The sequence below is a fragment of the Pholcus phalangioides genome, unplaced genomic scaffold (assembly GCF_987345545.1).
Source record: "Pholcus phalangioides strain wild (caught in Gottingen) unplaced genomic scaffold, Ppha-v1.0 ptg000017l_1, whole genome shotgun sequence".
NCBI lineage: Eukaryota > Metazoa > Arthropoda > Arachnida > Araneae > Pholcidae > Pholcus > Pholcus phalangioides.
Window position 1 is genome coordinate 25273727 of NW_028301610.1, and position 24031 is coordinate 25297757.

Below are 24031 nucleotides of genomic sequence, written 5' to 3' on the forward strand. Positions count from 1 at the left end.
ATAAGACTGGATCATTCCGATTTCAAATCATTCAACTAGATACTGAAGTGCAACCCATCATCCCGGATTCCAATTATTATTTTTTGTTAATTGCTTCTACCATGCTTGTTGACCATGCAAAGTTTCATGTACATATCTCAAAAACTTTTTGAGAAAAAAAAATGTTTTCTAACCTCACGAACGACGTCTCTTAGGCTAACCCCATTCAAGCAATATTATTTGTGAAAATACATCATAACTTTGCAGATTTTCAATATATTCAAATGAAATTTCCACTAAAATGCTCACAAAAAAATACAGATTATGAATAGACAAAATGTAAACCTTAGAGGAAAAAAGTCATTTAAATTTAATTTTTTTATTATTTTTTTTATTTTTAACTCAATTTTTTAAACACTTTTTTTTGGATGCACAGCATGAATTTTCAATTTTTTTTTAAATTTAATCCTATTAATATAATAAGAAGACTGTAGAAAAGTAAACATTATTTTGACAGTTAATACATTTGAGTAACAAAACACAATGTACTTATATGCCTACATTAATTATATTTGTACATTTTGACTTAATATGATTCACGCTTAGTAAAAAGAAATTTATATTTTATTTTTCATGTATGCTTATACATTTATTACAGTATTCACTAAATTAAGTTTCACGAGTAGTTAATGCAATAATTCAAAACAATTAATAAATTTTAAAATTCTAGGATTAAATGAATTCATGAAATAATTAGAAATGTTAATGTAATGTGTCAAATGGGAGTTGGTGAAAAAAAAAGGTTTTGGGTGAATAAAATAATTTTTCAAATTTAACCTTCATGTTCAGATTCTTAGAAGTGTTCAAATTCCAAATAATTAATTTCACTTTTAATTGATGTATAAATATTTCTTATGATGCAACAAAGACAAACTTTTGCAATCTGATATATTTTTGCATAAAGAATTATTTTGTATTTGATAAACCCAGATAATATTAATCATATATATATAGATGTATTTTTGAAGTTTTTCAACATGCTTAATTATAAAGTTATTTTACCACAACAGTGTTAAATTTTTTTTAATTACTTTGATTTTTACAGCATGTATTTTAATAAACATATATTTAATGTATATGATAAATATGAAATGGTTATACTTGTGTGAAAAAAAATCTACATTATAATATTTAACACAAGTCTATATATATTTTTCCCAAGAAATAATTTAAAATTGCTGATAAAAAGCCAGAATATGAGGCATTAAATCACAAAGAATGAAATAATTATCAGCTACAACCTAATTGTTGTAGCTGAGGCAGATGGAAGAGAGTAGAATTGAAAACCTAATGTATGTAATGCCTGGTGGTGATGTATAAGATGTGATGTTTCTTGTTGTGATGACGATTGTAAAAAATAATAATAGCTTCTGTGAAGATATAAACTATGGCACACTGGTTTTTGTCCTTCAGAGGGCAGCTGGTGTCTTATTTAATTATAAGACTTTATCATCCCAGCAGGTGATAGAGTAATTGCTGCTGCTTCATTGGGAAGACTAAAACAAAAGTGTTAGAACTAAACTGCCTGCCCCCCCCCCCCCTGGATCAAATGATACAAGTCTCAATTATGATCTTGCTGAAGACAGAAAATGTGCTCCATAAAGTAGCCTACTCCAGGGTTAGCAAATTTTTCTTATGATAACACAATTTCCATTTGAGCTAAATATTTTATATCATCATTTTGGAATCAAAGTAAAATGTCAGAAAAGACACTGAAATTTATAGTGTTGGGAAAAAAACTGGATCTGACTGTCATAAAAAGTGTTATGCAAAAGTGTAAAATCTGTTACCCATTACATCATTGGACCCATCAGACATCAATATTGAGGAGTGGAGCAAGTTCTGAACATTTATCTACTGTGTGTCATAGAGTTTTTTTCTCAAAGTATGAAATATATCCGAAAGCATGCTTTAATCCTTTAAAATGTCATAAGAAAAAAATAACAAAAGGTTTAAGGATAGTAAACTTGTATTTTTCATGTATAAATGAAATAAATGGTTGTACAAAATCAATTCCAGGGCTAAAAATATGCCATGCCTGTAGGAACAGTGAATATAAACAACAATAAATTAGGTGAAGAAACTGAATACTGTGAAAAGATGAACAGTGATAGTAATGTAGAGAAGTAACTTGAAAAAAGGCCAATTATTAAACAAGAAGCACTTGAAGAAATAAATTCATCTCTACAGAACATAGAAGAGTCACCGATTAAACTTCATAGAGTAGCTCCACAGTGCCAGTCAAACAATGCCAAAAGAAAAGTTGAATCTGCTTGCAACACATTAAAATCAAATGTTTGTAAAGTTTTTGAAGAATTACCAGAAAATGAATCTCAAAGCACACTTAATGAAGTTATTAAACAGAAAGCAAATATGATTATTTTGATAAAGTTAATTAGAAATAAGACTCAATTTAACCATCACAACAAGGGGAAAACTGTAAATTTTAACTCTGGCCCTTGCTTTAAGAAAGGGGAACAAGGAAAAAAAATCTGAAGAGTTCAATGTCACTGAATATGCTGTGCAGGAGAGCTTTTGTAAATGAAAAAGCAAAGGGAAGTCATTGTGTGTTTATTATAAAAAGAATCAAAAATTAAATTTCACCGATTTTTTGCAATCTAATTTTTTAATGCAAAGGTTTAAATTTTCTTTCCTAGTCATAATCTACATTTTTTGTGAGCATTTTAGTAGAAATTTCATTTGAATATATTGAAAATCTGCAAAGTTATGATATATTTTCACAAATAATATTGCTTGAATGGGGTTAGCCTAAGAGACGTCATTCGTGAGGTTAGAAAACATTTTTTTCTCAAAAAGTTTTTGAGATATGTACATGAAACTTTGCATGGTCAACAAGCATGGTAGAAGCAATTAATAAAAAATAATAACTGAAATCCGGGATGATGGGTTGCATTTCAGTATCTAGTTGAATGATTTGAAATTGGAACGATCCAGTCTTATTTCGATGAATTTTGCGTTGCGAGCCAGAATAAACATATTAACGTTCAAAAAACCATTATTTTTTTTCTCCAGTATTTCACTTCATATATTTAGGAGAAATTTAAAATAAAAGTTGTTTTGGTAACTGCTGTGCCTCTGGTCTAAAAATACGTTTGAAAAATTGTATTTTTTCTAACGAAAAATTCCACAAAGTTTACATAATTTTTTTGCATGTAAATTTCAAATGTAAGTGTATGAATTATTTTTATTCGTATTCTGTATGCTTTTGTGAACACTTTAGTGAAAATTTCACTTGAATATATTGAAAATTGAAAAAGTTATGATTTATTTTTTCAAACAATGCCGCTTAAAAATTGAGCCTCGGAAAAGTCATCTGCATCAGTTTTTGATAAATTTCAACATTTTTTTTCTCAAAAAGTTTTAGAGATATGCAAATAATATTTCACACTGTTAATAAGGATGGTGAATGCAACAAATAAATAAAAAATCATTGAAATCTGAGACTATGGGTGCCATTTTGGCATTTTGCCGGGTGATTTGAAATGGAATGACCCGCAATGTAAAAATCTATTTTTATTTTTGTCTCTTCTTTTTATAAAAATATATATAAAATAAAACTTATTTTGTACAATATATACACACACATACACATGTTGTATTATTTTTTATAAAGAGATACACAGGCATACACTACATATAAATTATTGGTAAATACGGTTTGTGTGTGTGTGTGTAGCTCAATTTTCCCCCAATTATTAATTATGATAAAAAATTTAATCAATGTTGCAGTTTTTCCTAATGTTTTGTTACTACCACTAAGAACTCATAAGATTATTTATAAACAGATATTTTGACCAAAATTTATAGCCTATACTTGTTTCTGTTAGTATTCATATCAGCGTATAACAATATATAATCTTTATAATAATATGATGAAATGAGCATATATAGGTACTTTAATAGGCATGCTAGTAAGAATATAATAATTTTTGTTTTTGGTGTTTGCACAAAAGTGGCTTAAAATTGTGCATTTTCTTCAGAAAAAACAAAGAATGAGAAGATAATTTTTTTAAATAATGACAGAAAGTGTTTTTTTTTAACTCTGAAGATGGTAAAAACTGCGGGTTTTACCATATAGGTAAAAATCATGGTAAATACAGGTAAAACTATGCCAACCCTGGTTTTGGATTATGAGCAAAACACAAAGAATTGTGCTTGTAAAGCAAAGTATTCCACTGTAATTGCAATGAAAGACTTCACACATAAAAAAGCAGAACACAAATTGAAGAACATACAAAAAGCAATACATACACACAGTATAAGCATATATTTTTAAAATTAATTGAAAAAAAAATTATGCATTTAAGAAATTGACATTAAAAACAAATTCCCTTAAAGCAGTATAATCTTGAAACTGGCTTTTACTTGTCTTTCAAGTTGAAAAAAATTGATTATGACCTTTGATGTGATCCATCCACTGAATTTGACCTTTGAATTACTTTGGATTATTGACGTTATAGCTGAGGTGTCATAATAAACGAAGTCGTTATAACTGAGTTTCACTGTATATTTTTCTTCCTTTTTTTTAAAAACTTTTCTGAGATATACTGTCAGACTAGACAAGGCCAAGGCCCTGTCCCTTCTGGGACATAAGCCCTTTACCCATGTTGGTTGGGTCATACTGGGGAGATCCTGAGATATTCTGACCACTTTACATATTATATTTGTATACATGCCAACATAAATTTAAAAAACTGTGTGGCCTCCAGACTCAAATCCAACAACCACACACAGAAATTTTAGATCTTTGCTATGGTGCCGCAGATTTATTAAACTCTGGAGTACAAAAATTTAAAACGTATTACAATTTAAAAAACAGCAGACTTACTGTATTATCAACAATACACCAGTATTTGGGATGTCGTTCAAAGTAGCAATGATATCTTGAAGCCCATTGAGAGAGAGAGGTGATCTGTGCTTTTTGATCTCTTCCAATTGTCACCTACAACAAAAAACATTTTTTTCTTCTGTTTGAGCAGAAAATATATTTTTTATCATGCAAAATTTCCCATTATCTATAATGGAACTTCATTGAAGTTGTGAGGATTGGTCAGAACTGACCAGTCTATTGAAAGAGAATTTCAATTGTTTTGTTCCATTATAGAATGGAAGAATATCAACAGTTATGAACGGCTTATTTGGATATTTTCCCTTATTCTGTTAATGGAACAAAACAATTGAAATTCTCTTTCAATAGACTGGTCAGTTCTGACCAATCGTTGTGTAAAGGATGATGCGTGTAAAATGATCAAATGACACCATCAAAGAACAGGAAGATAGGAAATATTTGTTTCTTGTATTCACTGATACTTATAAGCCAAATAAATAGATGGAACCAATAGAAAAACTACCTCTTTTTTACGGGCAGTCGAAATGACCGATTGAACCAAGGAAAAAAAGTGAATCATAGTTTGGTTTTGCCATGCTACTCGGAAAAGAGAGAGAGAGACGCAAGGCTATAAAATATAACACTCAAGACAGATGCGGATCTAGGACGATGTGATGGGAGGGGCAAATTGTGTAAGTTTGTTTCACCGTCCCATACTGATATTTTACGGGACAGACAAATATTAACATTTTATTTCGCTCTTGGTAGGGGTGGTTGTTTCTATCGTCTCCTCGATCCCCACCTGAGCGAAGACAGGCATCTTCAGCCTGGCTAATAAAGCTGAGGCAGATATCTTCAGCTTCGAATAAAATGGAGTCGGACGTCTTCAGCTGTGAATGAAACCGATGCAGATACAGTAGAGCTTCTTGATAACGAAATTTTGTCCACTAATGGGAAGTGTCCATTTATAGGAGGTACGATATACATTGGAACCTCATTTATACAATTTTAACATTTATTCAACGTTTGACTTCGGTCACAATTGGTTTTATACTAAATTTTAATTTTAAAATGCCCTATATATTATAAAATAATTTCTAATTGTTTTATACAGTAAAAGTGAACACTTGTTCAGTGATTCTGTGTGATCATCAATTGCCTCGATAAAGAAAAGTTGAAATGTTGAATTAAAAGAAAATGTTGAATGTAGTTAAATTTCACTACATTCATCACATTTGCATGCGATTATGCATAATTCCCAAATAAAAGTGGAAAGTTTCATAAATATGGAAAAATTTATAACCTTTCTTCTCTTCATTAAAGCAATTAATTATTTTCATATATAGACGATATGTGCACTGCACATATTTTGCAATAAAAATTTAATCAAGTTAAAATAAGTGTGAAGAAGATAAAAACATCTATAAAAACTTTTATCAGTCTTGTAATGTTGGCTTTTTTCACGCCTATCAACATGCGCAAACAAAACCAACATTGTCATTCGGAATCATCATCCTGGACCAGAGTTATGTTCAGTTAATCAAATAATTAATTGAAAGATTATCATATTTGCCAATATGAACTTGGAATCAATCATTGTTGAGTATTATAAATTGAGGCATCTTTTACACGCGTTATTTCACAAACGACTATCAAGCTTTGACATCTTGAGTTTCTTGATCAGATACCCATTTTAATTTAAAGCTCTCCATGTATATACAGTTTGTCATTATTTGATCCTTTTCTTTCGATTTTTATCATGCTCTTTTCGTTTTTCATTCTTTTTCCCTGCAATGTAAATGCAACTAGCCTTTTGTGGATGTAATTGAATAAATAAATCTCCACCTGCGAATAGATATTGGTCCAGTGCATACCCGGCTTTTTTGTGTAGGTGCATCGGAAAATCCAGTATTTTACAGGATAGACAAATTTTCCCAATATTATTCGTCTCCCCTTCTGGACTCACGCTTGCTCTGCGAAGGGATTGCAGAGCTCACAGTTTACGCCATAATTGAGTGACCGCTTTGTTTATGAGAGACAGCAAGTGAATTTCCCCTCACTTTTATCCAAATTTAAGAATGGAAAATGTTTATTTTACCCACTGCTCTTTCACAAAACATGTTACAGATATGTGCGAGCAGTAGCGTGGGCAGGATTATTTCGGGGGGGGGGGGCACGTTCTCTCCCTCCAAGTGAGGGTTAGTTTTTACTGCAAAAAAATATTAACTGGAATGTCCGAAACTCCAAGTATTTTTGTCATGAAATTTCTATCTGAAAGAGAAATGAAAAGTGAATAAACGAACAAAAAACTGAGTGCAAGTTCTTTTCAACCAGTTTTTGGAGTCAATAAGGAAACTTTCGTTCTTACTGCCTTTGAATGTGCATATTGCAGATACTGTAGGGGAAAGAAAACATTTCGTACCAAGGAGGAAAAAGTGTTACTGGCTGAACAGTACCGAAATGTCAATCTTTATTATCACACTGTCGGTGGCGTTATATACCGCTGTTCGCAAGGGGGGTAAGCAACATGTTTTACTAGAGAAGCCTGCCAATTTTGGAACGATTTTGTGTTTCTGACGTGCCATTTTGAGAACGGTTCGACAGAAAACTCATGCCCGGTGGATGGTTAAATGCTGTGGAATTGTGCCACAGGTCATTTATAAGCGATCTGTAAACGTGCTACTTAGTGCATTTTTATAAAATTAAGTTTGAGGGGGCAAGCCACATCAGCAGGGCCACATTTGCTCCACGGGTCAAGGGTTTACAATATATATAGGGTGGGTCGCAATGAATTTCTTACAGAGAAATTTTGAATTCTTACCCTTCAAATAAATAGCACTGAAATTAACAGAGATAGATTAATAACATATAAAAGTATTTTCTTTCGAAATTTTAATTTTTTAAAACATATTTACGTTTTTGACCCCACCAATATACGTTAGGAGGTAGGGGCAGACAAAATTTTCTGATTAAACAGGGTATGAAAAAGTCATTTTTTTTCATACCCTGATATTAACGCGAACCATAAGGGGAGCTGTTCAAGTATTACGTCAGCAATTTTTAGCCATTCGGGGGTGGGGGGGGGGGGGAAATGGCTAAAAATTGCTGAGGTAATACTTGAACAGCTCCCCTTAATGGTTCACGTTAATATCAGGGTATGAAAAAAATGACTTTTTTTACTAAACCAAAAAAATAAGATTTTTTAAAATTTTAATTAACTGACTGCTTATTAATTGAAGTAAATATTGTTGTTTGAATCATCATTAAGAATGCATATTTTCATATCACCTAACTGCCTTTTTCTCCTTAATTGCTCAAATTTAATTAATCATTAATAAATAAACTACAAACTACAAGCAAAAAATAGGAACACCAAAAACAGGTGTTTATGTAACATGAAAGGTCATCAAGCCTAAATGAACTTCACGAATGAACATTTCTTTTGTAGAGAAAAGTGCTTTTATTCATTAAGCCCCCCATTAAGGTGAATGAGTGGTGGCAACTCAGTATCACACATATGGTGCAGACATCTCAATTCACTTGATGATTGTACATCACAACCAAAGGTCCATTCAGCATCAACAAAAAACAAATTGTATTGACAAGATTGTTACTTGCACATTAACACTAGAACTGCTGCACTTTTGATATACCTAGAACCGCGGACTGGGTCAAATTGACCCAAACTGTGAAGAAACAGTGTTCTGTAGCGAAAACAGGAATTTATTTTTGGTTCCTGGATTTTTCCTTACTCTTATTCAACGTTGTTTAACCGTGTATTCAATAACGGAAAAAACTGTTTATGAATATGAAATAGGCTTCAAAATTAGCTAAAAAATGATATACCGCATATACTCGTGTATAAGCCGAGTTTTTTGTGGAAAAATTTGTTCCTCAAGTGGGGGTGGGGGGATCGGCTTACACTCTGATCAGTTTTTGATGAGAAAATATTGACCCCCTGCAATCAACAGTCATTTTTATAGCAGTGTTCGAGAAACCTGCATTATTGGTATGGGATATGTTCAAACCGCACAGAACTGATAATGTCACAGCCGAGACAAAGAAATTGAAAACATCATTGGCTTTGATACCAGGTGGGCGCTTGTACAGCCTTTAGATGTGAGCATCAACAAGCTTCTCAAAGACTATTTGAGGAATTCCTGGATCGAATGGATGAGTTCCGATGATAAAGAAACTACAAAAAGCGGTGTCTTGAAGAAACCTGACATTGGCCTAGTGTGCCAATGGGTACATGAGGCATGGAATTCTGTTTCCACCTATCCTTCAAAAAGTGTTGCATCAGCACTGCAATGGATGGAACTGAAGATGCCGCACCCCCTATGATAATCTGATGGATTATGATAAGCTTGGAGACTCAGAAGAAACGGATTAAAAAGTTTGAATAATTTTCTATTGTAAATTTCCGCAAGCTATTCATTTTGCATGAAAATATAAGATTTTTTTTGGGGGGGGGGGTCGGCTTGTACACGGGTGGTCCTGAAGTGGGGGGGGGGAAGTCGGCTTATACACGAGTATATATGGTTAGTTCAGTGAAAATAAAATTTTGTATACAATATACCGTTCAATACAAAAACTTTTTTTCTGTAATTCCATGACATAAAAGATTTAAAACGAGTGTGTCAAATTAAGTATGAGAAAGTCTATAATATGATCCTGTCAAAATAAATATCGATTTCTTACCGATAAATGGTTTAATCATTTATGAGCAGTTTAGAGCAAATTATTTTCATGATTTGTGTACTTTACCGAATGATGAACCTGCACAATCCATGCAAAAATTAACAGATTCGTTTCCGTATTTTGATGTTATCTAAAATCAGACTCGTTTTTTTTCTCTTTCTTTTGATGGTTAACGAAGTTCCGTGATCAAGAGCGCACAAACGTGTCTTCTTGCGTAAGGGTGACATGTAGGATGAATGTATCTCTTCAATAGCATTTTAGAGGAACTGCTTTCGAAAAATAGTTTTGCTGTTCTGTACTATTATATACAAAATCCAGGAACTTAGAACCAGGATGTTGTAGAAAATGTGGACAGAGACCACCTCCGTGAGGCTACCTTCACTGATTATTTTTTCGGTCATTTTATCGATACATCTATGGCAAATTTTGTTGAATTTTAGTATGAAATAGTTTCTGGGGAAGCTTTTTGGAGCTCTGCTACTGTCAATATCATGTCAGATGTAGCACGATGACTGATAAAAAGTTTTAGCTTTAGATAAAAGCCAAGTTAGGACTTACAGGATATCCTATATATATATGTTTGACCCCCACTTGATTAAATTTTCTGACGTTTCCCCCAAATCATGTTAAGGACAGTATTAAATCTAAGCACAGCACACCTCAATAACATGAGGTACAATAATGCAAATAAACCGTGAAATATTTCAGGTATTAATGTTGTTGTTTTCTCAATCGAAATTGAAAAAGTATGAACACTAATTGAAAAAGAAACTTTTGCAACGCGAATTTCATGCAATACATTTCTACAAGCAAAATGTATGTCTGATTCATGTTTTGTAACCACTTCACTTGCAAGCGACTGGCAGAAATTTGGATGATCTCTGTTTGACGAATCAGCAATAAATATGATAACCTTGTTCTAACGTAATGGCATGGTAGAAAAGCAATGAAAAACAAAAGTAGAAAAGTAAGAAAACAAATGAAAGGAAAACAGTATATATTATTTACTCTCGAGAGAACAGGTACAAAGTATATTTCTCTTTTCCACCCCCATCTACCTCTTCTTTTTCCCCTCTTATGTACATGCATATAACACTATTTAACCTTAGGTCATATGTTGAATTTTTTCCATCACGCACCCCCAAAAATGCTCTCCCTCACCCTCAGTTAAGAACCACTGGATTAGAATGACCTTTCATAACTTGATCTATTAACACAAAATCCTTGATAAGAAAAATTTTTCTTACCTTCTCGTTCTCTAACTGGAAAATTGCAACACACCTTCCACAAACAACTTCGTGGGCCTCTGCTTCCATTGTGCGAAGTGTAACTCAAAAAATCCTGCAAATTAAAAAATTAAATTAACGTTTCCTTATTTGTCAATGTGGAAACCATATGACTCAAATTTATTCCTGAAATTCCCGTCAACAAAAAAACTCTTGGAACAAACTTTATCTCTATATATATTTCTCTATATATTTACTATTCTCCCCGGTTTCATTTGTTTTTGTAAGTGTGTAAGTGGAAGGCCTGGTTAAACACATGATTAATGGAACATGAATGGGGGAAAAGGAAACGCCAGATCAGTCGCGGCCCGGCGGTTGAGAAACACTGGGCTAGATGACAAACTATGGATATTTTTGATAGAGTTTTTACAGATCCAGTTTTTCCCCAATGATTTCCGAAAAATTTTAGTAACTTAAACGAGTAAACCCCAATCCCCTTTTTGGATTCTTCACAAAGGCGCGTGTGCAATCTTATGCGAAACAAAGCAAATTTACGCCATAGATATGCTGTCTTTGAACACAGGTTGGAGAGATTACTGTTATTTTCAGTATATAACCCGCAGGAGAGAACTCTTTCCGAAATCGGAAAATTTGGCATATTCATTCAGGGACTTTGATAGCTCACAGGTTATACCAATAGCAGCAAACGACTTTGTACACTTCAAGGTAGAACTACTTTCCAAGGTCACAAGATAACGCGATTGTGATAGATAGTACAAAGTGAAATACATTGAAGTTCCCCTACGTATCTTTTTCCTTGTCTCAGAAAGAACGCACCCTGTGAACAAAATTTTCATGCTTCTTTTTCCTAAATTCCGGATATTTGACACACTACAGTGCATTAGCGGTGCCTTCGCGAACAGTAAATAAGAAGTGCCGTAAATGCGCAGGAATTAGGTGCCTTGGCACACCATGTAGCAAGAGAACTATTTTAGCACAGCTCTTGCAACCTGGGATTTGTATGACCTAGAGCCCACTTTAATAAAGTAAGCCTTTTTACTAATGCATATTAAAGCGTCTTACAGTATGACCCATCTCAGAATTCCCTGCAAACCAGGTTTCAGTCATGACTCATAGGTAAGAACCCTTGCTTAATGCAAATACAAATTCCACAAAAAACAAATTTCCCAACAGGGTAGCTGGAATAATAGAGAAAAGGTGAGAAAAATCAATATGAAAAAATTTTGAAATTAATACATTTCTAAATAGCAAAAGGAAAAAAGAAAATATATAGAAGGAAAAAGGAGAAATACCTGCAGCATGCTAAAATTCTTTGTGTGACCACAGCGAGCAACAGAAAATGCGCAAAAAATGGAACCAGTTGTGCTTGCGACCTAGAGGAACACACTTTTTGTGTGGGGAACGTGTGTTGTGTGTGTCTGGTCCTATACAATCCCCTATTGTCCATTTTTCTGCAGTAATTTCCCTCTCTCGCTTCATGCCCTCATGTCTGTAGCCTTAATGGCATACTTTCACGACAAAAAGAACTGGAAAAAATGTTTTAATTTTTTTAAAAATTGTATTTATTTCAATGGATCTTAAATCCTGCAAACTATGCGGTTGCAAAAGGCGTCAACTAAAAGGGGCTAATTTTTATCACCAAAATATCATCTGCTTACATTTGAAAAATGTCTAGAACCGACCCTGTTCATGTATAAAAACATTTAAGAGGACAAAATTTAGGATGTAGGCTACGTTGCTTGCAGCCCCGGCAGTTCATTGTCTACTATTAAATAAATTATATCTGACATTTAGGCTGATTGCAGTTAGTGTTGGTAATATTCAACACAACGTATATAAGTCTCTCTTTTTGAATATTCAAATATTGAGATTACAATCTTTGATTTTGTTTGTGGCAAGAAACTCATGGTTTTAAACAAGTAATATTGAAGAGCTCATATACAGTGAATCCCACTTATAGCGGTTTCCAAAAACTCATCACGAAAAATGTTGTTCACAGGGAAAACGTTTTAAACGGGACATTTCGATAAGTGTTAGTAAAAGTTAGGATGACAAAAGTAAGTCATACGAAGTGAGAAAGCTTTCTAACTGGGAACATTAGGCGGAATATGCTGTAGCAATTTTAATTAGTTGAATGTCTTGACACCAACTTACTTTTTGATTGGAGAAGTTATCACCTCTTCCCCAGAACTGACTGGGTCATTCCATGTCAAATCACCCAGCCATGACACCCATAGTCTCAGATTTCAATGATTTTTTTTTTATTTTTTTGTTGCATTAACCATCCATACTAACCGTGTGAAATATTATTTGCATATCTCTAAAACTTTTTCAGAAAAAAAATGTTGAAGTTTATCAAAAAATGATGCAGATGACTTTTCCGAGGCCCAATGTTTAAGCGCCATTGTTTGAGAAAATAAATCATAACTTTTTCAATTTTCAATATATTCAAGTGAAATTTTCACTAAAGTGTTCACAAAAACATACAGAATATGAATAAAAATAATTCATATACTTTTCATAATTCATTTGGAATTTACATGCAAAAAAAATTATGTAAACTTTGTTTTTGTGGAATTTTTCGTTACAAAAAATACAATTTTTCTAATGTATTTTTAGACCAAAGGCACAGCAGTTACCAAAACAACTTTTATTTTAAATTTCTCCCAAATGCATGAAGTAAAATAGTGGAGAAAAAAATTATGGTTTTTTGACTGTTAATAAATTTATTCTGGCTCGCAACACAAAACTCATCGAAATAAGAGACTAATACTGATTTCAAATCATTCAACTAGATACTGAAATGCAACCCATCATCCCGGATTCCAATTATTTTTTGTTTATTGCTTCTACCATCCTTGTTGACCATGCAAAATTTCATGTACATATCTCAAAAACTTTTTGAGAAAAAAAAATGTTTTCTAACCTCACGAACGACGTCTCTTAGGCTAACCCCATTCAAGCAATATTATTTGTGAAAATACATCATAACTTTGCAGATTTTCAATATATTCAAATGAAATTTCCACTAAAATGCTCACAAAAAAATACAGATTATGAATAGACAAAATGTAAACCTTAGAGGAAAAAAGTCATTTAAATTTAATTTTTTTATTATTTTTTTTATTTTTAACTCAATTTTTTAAACACTTTTTTTTGGATGCACAGCATGAATTTTCAATTTTTTTTTAAATTTAATCCTATTAATATAATAAGAAGACTGTAGAAAAGTAAACATTATTTTGACAGTTAATACATTTGAGTAACAAAACACAATGTACTTATATGCCTACATTAATTATATTTGTACATTTTGACTTAATATGATTCACGCTTAGTAAAAAGAAATTTATATTTTATTTTTCATGTATGCTTATACATTTATTACAGTATTCACTAAATTAAGTTTCACGAGTATGTTTTCTAACCCAATGAATGAAATATATCACCACCAGGCATTATATAAATTAGGTTTTAATTCTACTCTCTTCCATCTGCCTCAGCTACAACAATCAAGGTTGTATCTGATAATTATTTCATTCTTTGTGATTTGATGCCTCATATTCTGGCTTTCTATAAGCAATTTTAAATTATTTTTTGGGAAAAATCTATAGGTCTGTGTTAAATATTATAATGTAGAATTTTTTTTCACACAAGTATAACTATTTCATATTTATCATATATATTAAATATATGTTTATTAAAATATATGCTGTAAAAATCGAAGTAATGAAAAAAAATTTAACACTGTTTTGGTAAAATAACTTTATAATTAAGCATGTTAAAAAAAACTTCAAAATACATCTACTATATACATGATTAATAATATTATCTGGATAATATTATCAAATACAAAATAATTCTTTATGCAAAAATATAGTATAATATCAGATTCGCCTTTGTTGCATCATAAGAAATATTTATAGATCAATTAAAAGTGAAATTAATTATTCTTTTAATTATTTGGAATTTGAACACTTTTCTAAGAATTTGAACATGAAGGTTTAATTTAAAAACTTATTTTATTCAACAATAAATGAATTCATTGTAAGTATGAATTTAAACCAAAAACCTTTTTTTTCACCAACTCTGATTTGACACATTACATTAACATTTCTAATCATTTCATGAATTCATTTAATCCTAGAATTTTAAAATTTATTGTTTTGAATTACTGTATTAACTACTCATGAAACTTAATTTAGTGAATACTGTAATAGATGTATGTGTACATGAAAAATGAAATATAAATTTCTTATTACTAAGCATGAATAATTATATTAAGTCAAAATGTACAAATATAATTAATGTAGTCATATAAGTACAATTGTGTTTTTTTACTCAAATGTATTAACTGTCAAAATAGTGTTTACTCTTCCAGTCTTCTTCTTAATATATTAATAGGATTGAATTTTAAAAAAATTGAGAATTCACGCTGTGCATCCAAAAAAAGTGTTTAAAAAATTGTGTTTTACAAAAAAAATGAAATAATTATATAAAATTAAATGACTTCTTTCCTCTAAGGTTTAAATTTTCTTTTATATTCATAATCTGCTTTTTTTGTGAGCATTTTAGTGAACATTTCTTTTGAATGTATTGAAAATCTGCAAAGTTATGATATATTTTCGTAATTAATATTGCTTGAATGGTTAGCCTTAGAGACGCCATTCATTGGGTTAGAAAACATTTTTTTTTCTCAAAAAGTTTTTGAGATATGTACATGAAATTTTGCATGGTCAACAAGGATAGTAGAAGCAATAAACAAAAAATAATTGGGATCCGGGATGATGGGTTGCATTTCAGTATCTAGTTGAATGATTTGAAATCATTATTAGTCTCTTATTTCGATGAATTTTGTGTTGCGAGCCAGAATAAATTTATTAACAGTCAAAAAACCATAAATTTTTTCTCCAGTATTTTACTTCATACATTTAGGAGAAATTTAAAATAAAAGTTGTTTTGATAACTGCTGTGCCTTTGGTCTAAAAATACATTAGAAAAATTGTATTTTTTGTAACGAAAAATTCCACAAAAACAAAGTTTACATAATTTTTTTGCATGTAAATTCAAAATGTAAGTGTACGAATTACTTTTATTCATATTCTGTGTGTTTTTGTGAACACTTTAGTGAAAATTTCACTTGAATATATTGAAAATTGAAAAAGTTATGATTTATTTTCTCAAACAATGGCACTTAAACATTGGGCCTCGGAAAAGTAATCTGCATCATTTTTTGATAAATTTCAACATTTTATTTCTGAAAAAGTTTTAGAGATATGCAAATAATATTTCACACGGTTAATATGGATGGATCGAAGAAATTTACTTCCAGACGAAAAAATGAGACCACAGATGTGAGCAAAATATTAGGAATTAAATTCCTTGGTCCATCCACAAACCACAAACTGCACATATTTCATTGAAGAGATGGATTTTTTAGCAGCTATGTCAAGCCATGAGATCAATTCAGAAACATAACATCAGTAGCAAGAGTGGCTCAAGCTTACCTGCCGCATGGGTGCAAAGCCCTATGTGCCGCCCCTTAAGACTATCTTGGGGAGTGACGGACAGGGCATTAGCCTAGGTGACCCTGGGATAAACCTGACTTTTTTTAAACAAAGCTACACATCATTGCTCACTGTGTGAAATAAGCATGACTATACATCCCGCTTTTCAAGAAACTGTCCTATATTTGTGTTCCGGCTTATTTTACCGCTTAATTCAATCAGATAACTTGAGATCCTCATTATAGCTTTGTTATTGATGAGCTATCATTACATGTGCGTCTTTATGGTGAAATTATAGCGTGAAAAAAAATTAAGAGAATCGTCCTTTGATTGGAGTCGTGTCAATTTTACCCTGATGGGGGGGGGGGGCATGATTATTACTTACCTTTATCCTTCAAAGAGGAAGTATAATGAGACATCTTTCATTAATAAATTTTATTTATTTCTGGTACTTCAGAGCTGGATAAGAAGCTGAATTTGTTCTTTGAATTTATTTGACCATTCCAGAAAACATTACTGGGCACTAAATACATGCTTCTCCCTCCCTCCTTGTAACAAAAAACATTGTTATTTCTGGTATTAAGGTTCCAGGCCGTGTGTTCCCTCAAGTTCACTCAGTCTTCATTGTCAAAATATGGTTCAAAAGCATTATGTCATGTGAACTTTTACTATTGAAAAAAGTAATTACACTAAATTTAAAGAAATTTAGTGTCTAACTAAAGCCTAAGCTGCTGCCCCTTACAAACTCCCAACCGGTAGCACAGCACTCTCACTAAGCTGCTGCTAATCAGTAGGTATGCTACGTTGGAAGACATGGCAACATGAACTCGGAAAATTCTTGTCCTCAGACTCCATTTAAGTAACCACAACTACACATTTTAAGGCATTTACAAAAATTTTCAATTCAACATGGTGATCTGCAATCTGGTATTTATTTGTCAAGCTCAGCCATATGGTCCTTCTAAAAATACTTAAATTAACCTCAAAATATGAAATAATCAGTACCTATACATTTTGTACGATATCTATTATCACACGATAGTACGAATTAATAAACTTCGGGCTATGAAACCCATTGAAAAAAAAAAACGTATGGTCAACATGGTTATGGCCTAGGCCAAATATATTAAAAATCATTTACATGGATTAATAATAAACACGGAGAAGATCGTCCATAATCATTCAAAACTACGAGGTAAAATTATTTAAAATCACAAAAATGAAACAACAAACTTTGCATGCTTTGAACGAGGTTGACAAACAAAAATTTTCGATCCGAAACTTCATTAATCTTACCGATTGACAGTAACTTTGACCTCATAAATATAATCAGGAATTAGAGATTTTTTAAAATTAGAACATTAAACAATTAAAATCAAACCTAATACACGATTGTAAAGAAGTGGATTGTAACAACATTATTAGTTTGTTTCGACATGTGTTCAACGCATATTACATATAGCAAGATTTTGACACGAGCAAGATAAAATTAGAAAACAAGTAAATACTTACAAACTTAAAACATTTGATTAGTTAATGATCCATCTCCATCTAATTAAAAAACAATAATCTCTATTCCGCTTTCAGCTTGAACCAAGTTTCATCAACAGCAACATTCATGGAGGACAACATCCAAGAGAGTAAACAGAAAAAATAACATTAACGGTTGGCGAATCGTGCTGCTATTGGTTATAGGTCTTCTTAGACATCACGTGACCCTTTTGGATTGACTTGACTCAATTACGCGAGATTTTTAATGTGCACTTCGTCTACATCCGTTTCGGATTCGATACTGTGACCATACGGAAAGCATTATCCGCGATATTCCCATATAGTCAACCTTCGGTTTACGAACTTGATTCGTTCATTCGTAAGCCGAGAATTGTTCGTAAACCGAAACAAATTTTCCTATAGGAATCACTGTAAAATGAAGTAATCGTTCCTAGCACACCCTGAAGTTTTCTAGTATCAATTTTTGCAGCAGCTCCTGTGCTCAACATGAAATTTATAAAAATCAATTCAAATAATAAGTTGCTGAAAATATAACCATAGTATGAAAGAGACGAGATGAAAATTATGCTAGGGCCATGTCTGGTTTCATTAATATCATCATTGCCTTCCATCGGTAGAGCTGACAGGACTCCAGTCCTGGGGCCCGGGACAATTCTCTCATTTTTTTTCCACGCTATGAATTCAATATAGAAGGGTTCATGAAAAGTCTGATCGGCGGCCCACCAGAGATCCCAGCCTAGGGGTCCTGATCAGTATGTGGGGCCATTAGAATATCATCTATAATCCCAGTGAAAGCGCTGAATATCTCTGCCCGCAACACAATCTGGCCACAATATTCTCTATGCCAAACTCAGAGTTCTGTAAAATATTTGCTGTTGAGCTTTGTCAAAGATAGCAATTTGCAATATGTAACGTGTTTTCTTGGTTGAGGACACCACCGGTTGAGAACAGTGGTTCTCAACCGGTGCTCAGCGGAGCCCTTGGGGCTCCGTGTGCACTTCCCAGGGGCTCCACGGCCACTCGAGGATAATAAAATAAATCAATAAATTTGATAAACAAACAAAAAAAAGATGCTTAAAGGGTTAGGTATCCGCCATAGAAATTATACACTGAAAGAGGCTCCGCGAGTCAGAAAAGGTTGAGAACCGCTGATGTAGAATATTAAAGTAATATTTTGAAAAGTCACTGAGAGTGTTAGTTTTATGCAAAAAATTATAGTAAAACATTTTTGAAAAAGTACTCTGACGCGTAGAGCTTCTTGAAGTTTGAAATTGCCTGTTGATCCATCAATCAAAGAGTGAATACAGTAAAACCTCGATATAACGATACCCTGCCGACCAAGGAGAAATATCATTGTAGAATAGTGTTTCCCAAAGTGGGCATTATCACCCCCTGGTGGGCGATGGAATGGTCCAGGGGGCGATAGAAGTCACGGATTTAACATAGCATCCTATGGGTCCAGTTGAGTTGGGGGGCGAAGAGAGAAAAAATTTATGAAGAAGGGGGCGATGGAATGATCCAGGGGGCGATAGAAGTTACGGATTTAACATAGGGTCCTATGGGTTCAGTTGAGTTGGGGAGCGATGAGAGAAAAAAATTATGAAGAAGGGGGAGATGGAACGAAAAGTTTGGGAAACTATATTGTACTCTAAAGTTTAACATCAGAGTACAGACATTTCCAAATAAGACCTAAAAAATATCGTTGTAGAGGGACTTAGCATTATATCGAGTATTGTTGTACTGAGGTTTCATTGTAATAAGAGTCATATTTGGGTGATTACTCAGATGAAATCACATTTTTCAACTATCTCTTCTTTCAGATAAAAAAATAGCCACATGACCACAGACTTCTGAAACATCCTTCCTTCGAGATGCAGTCTTTTTGTGTTCGTAAACCAAGGATAGTTCGTAAACGAAATTGTTCTCAAACTGAGTTGTTCGTACACCGAGGGTTGACTATTTTCTTCACGGATTTTCAAAGAAGCCTTCTTTCTTTTTGTTTCTTTCGAACCGAGCACGACTGTCGTAAAAGCATGTGTTCCCATAAGAACTTTTAATTTCTTTTAATCATCATTGAATTGAAGACTTATTTTTTCTTTGCTCTCCTTTGCCGATATACGGCCTGTCTCAACTTATTTTCAACGAAAGCCTTTTGAAATCGTCTATATCGAACTCTTTTGTTTTCATGGATTTGACTGCAGCCACAACAAATTGTTTCTCTGTGACTCCCAGCCGGATTCCGAAAAGAACAATCATGTAATCAAGCCACTAGCAGGGCCGTCTTAAGAGCATCATGGGCCTCCGGACTAAGTAATTATTCTGAGGCCCTATCCTGCAGGTTCCCGAAAAATTTCAACCGGTTTTCGTTTTTGTGAGGATTCCTTTTCTGAGGATCTCTCTTGAGGTCTCCGGGCCGTACCCCGGTGGGCCCATGTGTCAAGACGGCACTGCCACTAAGCATACCCGGAAAGAAAATAGCTTCAGGCGTGTTTCTTTCCGGCACGACACTCTTTGGTGTGCTTTTCACAAGTTAACATCAGTCGGGCAGTTGCCCATTAAAGTTTAATCTTTATTCTGGCGCGAATGTGAGCCGATCTCTCCGTTGAAAAGTCTCGCCACAGAGAGCAACAGGCTTACACAAAGGTACAACTAGTCAATCATTACACTTCACTCATAGTTTGAAAATTTGATGGCAGATGGCAGCACTATAACAAGCGTTACATAGAAACAAACTCCACGTTAGGTTCACACCACATACACGCACATTTTGCAGCATGGCTCAGGTTTTCTTTGACCACCTGCTTGCATCTCTTCATTGAGAGAGACGGCGTCCATGATCTTTCTTTCTTTGAAACCGAGCACAACTCAGATCTATCGCCATGGACAAGTTACTACCTAGGGAGTTGTGCCGGAAGTGTAAGTGTGTACGTACCTAACAGTGTGAGTGAGCATCTAGTGTTGTGTCTGTTTTTCAGTGCTACCATCTATATTTCAGAAGTGAAGTGAGTGAAGTGTAATGATTGAATCACATTTGTACCGTTTGTACGTCTGTTGCTCTCTGTGGCGAGACTTTTTAACGGGGAGATCGGCTCGCATTCACCCCTTGAAGTTGAGAACCACCGAAAATCAACTTCAGCCAACCACTCACTGAGCCACCAGTGAAGTTCGAACCCGGGTCCTCGCGATGAATTCAATAATTGTCACGAATACTTGTATTCCTCGGGTTGCAATGAAATTTTGTGAACCCCATTAGTGGGGGTCATGGTCGGTTTCGGGTCCTAGCGATGAGAGTCCGTCACTATGACCACTCGACCACCATGATATGATTAGGAGGAGGAGGTCCTATCACCATGGGCAATTTACTACCAAATGAGTTGTGCCGGAAGTGTGTGCATGTGTCCGAGTGTATATCTAATGTTGTGCGAGAATTTTTTAGCGCTCTGCCATCTATTTTATAAGCTACAGTAGAACCTCTCGATAACGGACACGCCCATGAGACCGAAAATTTTGTCCCTCTAACGAGGAGTGTCAGTTAATTGATAGCATAGGCTGAGATAGACTCGGAATTCTGGGGGGGCCAAGGTCATTATTGCTGGGGGGTGCACGATGATGATGATAATTCATACACAGCATATACATTAGATGTGTCCACTCCCTTTTTGACGTTGGGTATCTCCGCCCATGATTGATAGTCGTCGCCGCACATAGTGGTATAATTATTCATTCATTACACTTCAATCACTACGAGTTGGGAAAAACTCATAGTTTAAAAAATTGATTGCAGATGGCAGCACTATACATAACAAGCATTACACAGAAACAAACTTCACGAAAGTTTCACTATACGTACACACACATTCCAACATGTACCAATTCGTTAGAAGTTCCACAGAGGAATATGGACGAGGTGCATGTCTGGTTTAGTAGCAGTAGTTAATGGATAGTACAATAATACATTGAACGCTGTTTACGTAATTCAGAAAAGTGTCCGTTAATGGGGAGTGTCCGGTATGGAAGGTTCCACTGCATGAGTAAATTGTAATGATTGAATATTTGCACCGTTGTAGATCTGTAGAACTTTTTAACAGGGAGATCGGCTCGCATTCGCTCCTCAAGTTGTAAAACACAGAAAGTAACTTTAGCCCACCACCGACAGAGCCACCAGTGGGGTTCGAACCCGGGTCTTAACGATGCGAGTCCGTCATTATGGCTATAAGATAACGCAGCGACACGAAGTTTCTTGAATTTTTATTCTTCATTTAAATCAAGGATTAAAATTGTTTTCCAACTAAGTTATAAGCTATATATGATAATAATTAATGCTTATGAGTTATATTACGATAATTATGACTACTATCAACCCACTGTTTATGAATGGCTTGGTTTGCTAACAATTCCGTTTATGGACAACAAAAATTATTCCGTTTACGAATTAGTCTCGTTTTTTTTACGAACACGCAAAATTGACTAAGGGCCGTATTCACCGACATGGTTTAAACTGTAGTAACAATTTTTGGATAAGAGATCAACATAGATTGGTTAAAAATCTGAATTTAATCCGTGTTAATCTCTTATCAAAAAATATTGTGACTATACCATGCTGGTGAATACCGCCCTAAGTCTCAAAGGACGCATCCTATATTTGAGAAATCTGCAGCCACATGACTATTTTATTTTTGCAGAATACATCTACCCTCGATTTACGAACTTAATCGGTTCTTAAAGTTCATTCGTGAATTGAATTGTTCGCAAACCAAAATAATTTTCCCATAGGAATCAATATAAAATGAATTAATCCGTTCCCGGGACACCGAAGATAGTGTGAACTTTCACGGCCGTACTTTAAACTCGTATACATGACGTAAAACCATAGAAAATCACTATACCAACACGATGTCCTGAAATTTATGTGTCCTCCAGTATGAACCTTATAGGATCCCTTGATGAATTTATTCTGTTCTTTGCTTTTTATGTTTTGTAATAATAAATAAATAAAAGGAAAAAGAAAAAAAAATGAAACATATATAACCATACTTTTCTTCCTTTCGTCTTTATTTTCAACTTCGAAGCTGACATTCATAAGTCTATTGTAAATTTGTAATATAAAAACTTATCGAAGCCCGACCGCTGGAGAGAGGCCGTAAATTTTTTACCCGCCAAATAAAGGTTCGGATTGATTTTTTTTCTTAATTTTTTCATTTCATTTCCACTTTTGATCCTTTAATTTATAGATATCAGCCAAAAAATGCATTAAAATTTTTTTTCCAGCATGTTTTCATTACTTGCCCGTGTCCATAAAAACAACATTAAAAATAAAAACAAAAAAAAATTAAATTTTATTCTTTCATAAAAATGGGGGATTTCGAAAAATTAAATTTATGGCATAAATGCTGAAATGAATGAAATTTTTGTTTTGTAAATTAAGTTTGGAATCTTACACCTTCAGGAAAAAAAAAACAACTGCAGTGCTTTCATGTACGAAACATATTTTTTTCTAAGGCTGGTATTACACTATAAAAGTTTGATAAAAATTCTTTTATAAAACTTGAAAAATCTAACCAATAAGCACATCCGTTACATTTGAATGAACTTATTTGATCCGCCTATTGGTTGCATTTTTCAAGTTCTATAAACGAAATTTTATCAAACTTTTATAGTGTAATACCGGCGTAATTAGTAAAACTGATATTCCCAACATTGACCGTTGAAAAGTAAAAAAGGCTATGGTCCCCGCAGCTATAATCTGTAAGAAATTAAGCCGATGAATCCAGAACAAGAACAGTGAAATTAATTAAGCACTAACAGGTAGGTCCGGAAAAAAAACCAATTTAAAACTCTTAGATTTCATCGAATAATAATAAGTTTTATTTTAACGCTAACTTTTGAATTATTAGTATGCCCATGGTTTATTCGAATGACCCATGTAAGTAGAAGCAAAATATAATTGAAAGGCTGATGGACATCCAACCCTGTGACAGACATTTTATATTTTTAAATTTTACCACTTAGATTAACCATAAAATTAGTATAGGTAAACTCCCCCCCCCCCCCACCTCTGAAAGTAATTTTTCATTGTATTCGGATAGGTCTGAGTTTTCAGTAATCTGAGGTGGTCTCGGTCTTGTTTATCTCGTCTTATCGAGACTCTGCTGTATATCGTATACCGGGACAAAGTC

At 33.5% G+C, this 24031-nt stretch overlaps 1 protein-coding gene across 2 annotated transcripts in view; it reads right to left on the bottom strand.

The window, feature by feature from the left end:
- The window catches only part of LOC149072599 (E3 ubiquitin-protein ligase rnf8-like), a 75425-nt gene extending 57359 nt beyond the window's left edge, over window positions 1-18066 (bottom strand). Inside the window, exons 1-3 of one of the 2 annotated variants that reach the window (XM_089246185.1) lie at window positions 17856-18066; window positions 10837-10930; window positions 4889-5002 (exon numbers count right to left, since the gene is read on the bottom strand). In XM_089246185.1, the coding sequence (XP_089102311.1) occupies window positions 4889-5002; window positions 10837-10905 (183 nt within the window). In that variant the 5' untranslated portion in view covers window positions 10906-10930; window positions 17856-18066. The remainder of the gene's footprint in view (window positions 1-4888; window positions 5003-10836; window positions 10931-17855) is intronic. The other variant, XM_089246184.1, reaches the window with a different exon arrangement.
- Between the last annotated feature and the right edge of the window lie 5965 nt (window positions 18067-24031).